This window comes from Cynoglossus semilaevis, chromosome 18 (genome assembly GCF_000523025.1).
Source record: "Cynoglossus semilaevis isolate Cse_v1.0 chromosome 18, Cse_v1.0, whole genome shotgun sequence".
Classification (NCBI taxonomy): Eukaryota; Metazoa; Chordata; class Actinopteri; order Pleuronectiformes; family Cynoglossidae; genus Cynoglossus; species Cynoglossus semilaevis.
The window spans coordinates 571,063-576,907 of record NC_024324.1 but is presented as its reverse complement, the minus strand read 5'-3'; the positions used below and the strand labels follow the sequence as shown (position 1 = coordinate 576,907).

Genomic DNA, 5,845 nt, shown 5'->3' with positions numbered 1-5,845 from the left:
GGAGTACAACCCACAACCTGTCGACATTAGCCTCTCTGAACAGGAAGTCAAATCTGACATCTTTATTTCTTTAGTCGTTCGACACAATCGACCCCAGGGATTGGTCGCGTCTGGAGGCCAGCGCTCATTCTCTGTGGACCAGGCAGCTAATCGTATTAGCCCCACCTCGCCCCGCCGCAGCCCACTGCCTCAGCAGCACTTGGATCCGAGCTCCGCCCACATGAGGAAGCAAGTCACTGAGAGGGGGCGTGGCGCAGCAAAAATGCACGTGATTGGTAGCTTCAGCAGCTCGGAGGAGGACCTGGTCACAACGCCTGAGTACACCAGCTGTGACGAGCTGGAGCGTATGTAGCTACATGCTAACTGCTCTCTGACTAGCTAGTTATATAAGGTGATGAAGCTGCTGATGAAGGGGAAATGATGATGAAAGAGTTATGTAGCTAGAACCGACCTATCCTGAGGTAGCAGTTAGCCTGTTGGCCTGCTACCTCAGTAGCAGTTAGCCTACGTGTTAGTAGGACTTAAACCAAATACTCAGTGTCCAGACCATTTCATACTAACTGGTCCAGTCCAGTCCAGTCCAGTCCAGTCCAGTGCGGTCCGGTCCAGTCTTTATTCTTTCTGTACCAAATGAATATTTTACCTCCACAGGATGGAATAGGAATAGCTGTTCTGCTTCTGCCCACTTGTGGCCATGGTCAGGATTGCTGGCAGGCCAGATGATTCTGTAATTGTTAGTGTCAGTTTAACTGTGATAGAGAGACACTGAGGTTAGGTTGGTAGGTTTCTCTCTCTCTCTCTCCCTCTCACCCCCCCCCCCCCCCCCCCCCCCCCCCCCCCGCGCCACTCATAATCCTCTTACACCTAAACTTCATGTCCAGGTCCTCACTGAGAAACCTGTTCCCTGCACTTCCTTTCACAAACACTAGAGGGTTCTTCCAGGAGCTTCAGAAGAACACGCTGAGGGAGGAACTCTGGACTTTGAGGGGGTCTGGTACTGAGGAGGGGCAAACTGCCCCCTGCTGGTTCTGTTTCCATCCTTCAGAGGCTCAGGGCGGTACTGTTGTCTGGTACTGACTCTCAGGGGTCAGGGGTCACCGTGACAAGTTAATCTGTGGTCACCTGATCAAAGGTCATTCTGAACTCTGAGTGGCTCAGAGATCTAGGCTCCTCCCACTGGTCTGATGTGGTGGTGCAGCTTCAGTCCAAAGGATAAAAGACTTCAGAGAACCACCCAGACCAGCGGCTCCTGGTCCAGAGGGACCTGGGAGAACGTTCCTGAGCCTCCTGCTGCAGAACAGTCGGAGCGGTCGGAACAGTCGGAACAGTCGGAACAGTCGGAACAGTCAGCGTCTCCACTTTAGTCCAATTGGATTAAAAGAGGAGAGTGAGGATTAGAGGCCGACCTCAGGACTGACTTCAGACCAGCAGGAACAGACACTGGACCAGAGACCAGTCCTGAGTCCATGTTGAAGACCAGGACCAGTTGGTCAGCTCCTGCTGAGCTGGACCTCTGATGGTGGGTTCTGGTGCAGGTTTTGAAACTTGCGGGCTGATCTTGTGGGGTCACCTCCCCCCCCCCAAAGGCTGGAGATGTTGAAGCAGTAGCATTAGCATTAGCAGCTTCATCAGCTCATATTTCTGGAGTCTTTTCATCGTTAATTATTTCTTAACACCGTCTTTAATCATGTCTTCTGTCTGACCTTCTACTGCCACCTCCTGGACATGTGGTTTGTAGGAGACATGGACAGCCAGTGGTGGGACTACGGCTCCTGGCGTGGAGATCCTGCATCCATGGTAAGTGGCGGCAGCTCTCTGATGCTAGCTGGTCTTTGCTGCAGCGTTTAGCATTTAGCGCTAACCTAGCCTACATCTCCTCAGCATCCAGTCACATGGCAACCGTCCAAGGACGGAGAGCGTTTGATTGGCAGAATCCTGCAGAACCAAAGGATAGAGAACGGGACGGTACCTGCTGACGCCGGCGCCCTGCTGGGGTTAAAGGTCAGTCTGCTTCACAGTCCACCCTCAGGATTGGTCTTAGTGCCTTGCTCATGGGTTGTGTCTCCTCAGGTGGTTGGAGGGAAGATGACGGAGTCTGGACGTCTCTGTGCCTTCATCACCAAAGTGAAGAGAGGAAGTTTGGCCGACACGGTCGGACACCTGAGACCAGGTCCGCACCTCCTGACTCCGCCCACTCTAGACGTCACTGGTTCAAACCGATTCAAATGTCAACAGACTTGTTCTGGTTCTAGTCCATCTGGACCGGGCCTGATCTGAAGGATTTGTCTTTGGACTAGACTCAAACCTTGACCAGAGAAACCAGAACTTTGTCCCTCAATGCTTTATGTCTTTGTGGTCCAGGGGATCAGGTTCTGGAGTGGAACAGACGGGTTCTTCAGGGAGCCACGTTCAACGAGGTCTACGACATCATCATGGAGTCTAAAGCAGAACCACAGGTGGAGCTGGTGGTGTCCAGACCCGTCAGGTAGGCCGCGATGACATCATCATCCCTGAATCCACAGGTGTCCAACCAGTATAAACCAGCTAACAGGACTGGACATGCTAACAGGCCTGGACATGCTAACAGGACTGGAAATGCTAACAGGACTGGACATGCTAACAGGACTGGACATGCTAACAGGCCTGGACATGCTAACAGGACTGGAAATGCTAACAGGACTGGACATGCTAACAGGACTGGAAATGCTAACAGGACTGGACATGCTAACAGGCCTGGACATGCTAACAGGACTGGACATGCTAACAGGCCTGGACATGCTAACAGGACTGGAAATGCTAACAGGACTGGACATGCTAACAGGACTGGACATGCTAACAGGACTGGACATGCTAACAGGCCTGGACATGCTAACAGGACTGGAAATGCTAACAGGACTGGACATGCTAACAGGACTGGAAATGCTAACAGGACTGGACATGCTAACAGTCTGATTCTGGTCTTTGTTCCTCAGAGACGTTTCCAGAGCAGCAGAAGTTTCTCATGTCCAGCTGGAGTCCAGTAAGTCAACAAGAACACCAACACTAAGAACCAGAACCAGAACCAGAACGTGGTTCCTGGACCACATTTCAACCAAACAGGATTTTCCCACAGAAATCAAAAATACACAAACTGTTTAATTAGTTTTTTGTTTGCTGAGAACTTCATCAGTTCCTCCACAGTTCCTCCAGGTACCGACTCCTTGTACAGTCACCCAGACTGTTCTGACTGTTGCCCCGGGTCTTAACCATGGTCCAGGACCTGGTCCAGGACCTGGTCCTGACCTTCACCACCTCACTGCTCTGCCCTCTGTCTTCAGGTTCCAGTTCCTTCGACTCTCAGAAAGTCGGTCCTTCCATCTCCGTCACGTCTCCCGTCAGCCCCAGCGTCCTGTCAGGACAGGTCTCGGTAAGTTTAGCCAGGTCGTACCGCTGCCCCCTGTGGCCAGTTAGCAGTGTGTGATAACGGCGATGTTCCGGTGGTGTGTTTCAGACCTCGACCAGACGTCCTCTGGTTCCACGGATTCAGGTAAAGGGTAGAACACGGAGACCCGTGTGTCCAGTAGAACCAGTTCTCCTCTAGACTCCTGTTGGTTCAGTCTTTTAGTCCAACATTTAAGAAGAACGTGAAAGTCAACTGTTTGTCATTGTGACGCACCACTGCACCACTGCACCACAGCACACAACCAAATGTGACCTCTGCTTTTAACCCATCACCACAGTCAGCAGGGGGCAGCAGTGAGTGGTGCTGCTCAAAAAGTACTACGAACTTTGTTACGGATTGTCGGGTTTAGACCGAGGTTTAAAGTTCCACGACAGAGAGTGAAACATCACAGGTTGAGCAGAGAGAAGCAGTGCACTGCCAGGCCTTAAGAGGGCGCCAGTTAAGATATTCCTTTTTGCGATGATCGTACCATATTGTATGTTGGTGAGAAACCAGAGGTGTTGTACTGACCCAGAGTTCCCTCAGCAGACTGGAGATTCAGATGGTACATGAGTAGCGCCACCTACGGATGACTTTGAATTAAACAGGTCAACGAGTCGTCCAATCAAAAGAGCGAACAGATTGGAGCAGCGACTGAAAGTGAGGAACGATTGAGCCAGCGTAGGTTGTAAAGTTGACGTTTCTGTGGCAGAGCCAGGGATGCTAGGTGTCGAGCGTAGCCCGGTGCTAACATCACTGGTCATTTCCATCGTAGGAGCTGTTTTTCCGTATTTCTTTGGGTTTGCGTTCAGATGCGACGGTTTCTCCTTGGTTTTGTTTCTGCTAGTTCCGCTGATCGGAATGATGAGAACCGAACACCGTCCCAGGTGTCGGCGTTTGGTCGAACAAATGCTGGTGCTTGACTGAATCCTGAACTCTTTTTCCCGAAGGTGAAGCTGTGGTACGATAAAGTGGGTCACCAGCTGATCGTCACGGTCCTCGGAGCTAAAGAACTTCCTCCGCAGGATGACGGGCGACCAAGGAACCCTTACGTCAAAATTTACTTCCTGCCCGACAGAAGGTACGAAAAATAAAAGGACTGATGAGTGGCAGATCAAACTGTGGCTCTGGGCTGGACAGGGCCCGCTGGGCGTGTTGATCTGGCCCGTCCGACGTCGGTCCAAATTCTAGTAAAGATGAACCCTTCAGGGCCTAACCGTCATCAACAACACTCCTGTGTGTTGACGGATATATTTACGTTACGTTTTCTTGCAGCGATAAGAGTAAACGAAGGACGAAGACGGTAAAGAAGTCCGTGGAACCTCGGTGGAACCAGACCTTCATGTACTCCCCCGTCCACCGGAGGGAGTTCAGAGAACGGATGTTGGAGCTGACTGTCTGGGACCAGGCTCGGGTTCGAGAGGAGGAGAGTCAGTTCCTGGGCGAGGTCAGGACCTGATTGGCTGGAGAGGATCTGGACGACAGGAAGGGTTGGGAACCGGGGGTTTGACCACGTTCCATCTGTTCCATCTCTTCAGGTTCTGATAGAACTGGAGTCCGCTCTGTTGGACGACCAGCCGCACTGGTACAAGCTGCAGCGCCATGACGTTTCCTCTTTGCCGTTACCCAGAGCCTCCCCCTACCTGCAGAGGAGGGGACTGCAACCAGAGAGCAGTCCGACCAGCAGGAGACTTCAGAGTGAGAGCACAGACGCGTTAGCCGTTAGCATTAGCATGTTTGTCTTCAGTTCATCGTGTTTTGATTTACTCTGCCTTTTTGTTTATTTTTCCCATAATGCCTTGCCAGAGCCTGGCCCTTATTATAACCCAGGTAAAAACAGCTGTGTGTTGATTTGGTGACGCCGGCCTTGGGTTCTAGGCTTCTCAGAACCCCAGTAGGAGGTTCTGGTACTAGGCTACTGAAGCTGTTCTATCACCTACCACCAGGTGTCACACTTGGTAGAGCCTTAGGTTCTTGGTTCGTTCCAGGACTTTGTTGTTGTTTCAAAGGATTCCTGAAACGATAACCTACAACCTTAGGGTTAGATTAAGTTCCCAGAGGTTCTACTGGACCAGGAAGAACCAAACTTTGGAGGATCAGGGAGCAGTAGGTGGATGTTTCAAAGGTATCTCTGCGGCGGGTTGTTGGTCCAACTACTGTAGCTGTCAGAAGCTCCAACTGTTCGATCGAAGGATGCGACTGTGGTTTCGGGGGTTCAAGGGTTTATTTGGGTCCAGGTTCTCAGGGTGAACCTCCTGAGGTCCAACCTGAGAACCTCAAATGTGTGAAACTTTGGAGGATGGTGTGTGAAGGGAGTTGTTTCTCCTGTCCCTGCTTCTGTTTGAGTGTCAGATCTGCCAACCTTTCTGTAGAGGATTAAAGAGGAGCTGCTTAGGACAGGATTAAACATCTCACCCCCCCCCC

The 5,845-nt window shown here is 51.5% G+C and overlaps 1 protein-coding gene across 1 annotated transcript in view; it reads left to right on the top strand.

The window, feature by feature from the left end:
* Window positions 1-5,845, top strand: part of LOC103393799 (regulating synaptic membrane exocytosis protein 2-like) — a 28,752-nt gene that overhangs the window by 13,702 nt on the left and 9,205 nt on the right. The window contains 11 exon segments of the mRNA XM_025065327.1: window positions 31-344; window positions 1,739-1,797; window positions 1,882-2,001; window positions 2,071-2,170; window positions 2,362-2,485; window positions 2,973-3,019; window positions 3,318-3,406; window positions 3,491-3,526; window positions 4,372-4,502; window positions 4,697-4,868; window positions 4,960-5,279. Coding sequence (XP_024921095.1) covers window positions 31-344; window positions 1,739-1,797; window positions 1,882-2,001; window positions 2,071-2,170; window positions 2,362-2,485; window positions 2,973-3,019; window positions 3,318-3,406; window positions 3,491-3,526; window positions 4,372-4,502; window positions 4,697-4,868; window positions 4,960-5,279 — 1,512 coding nt within the window.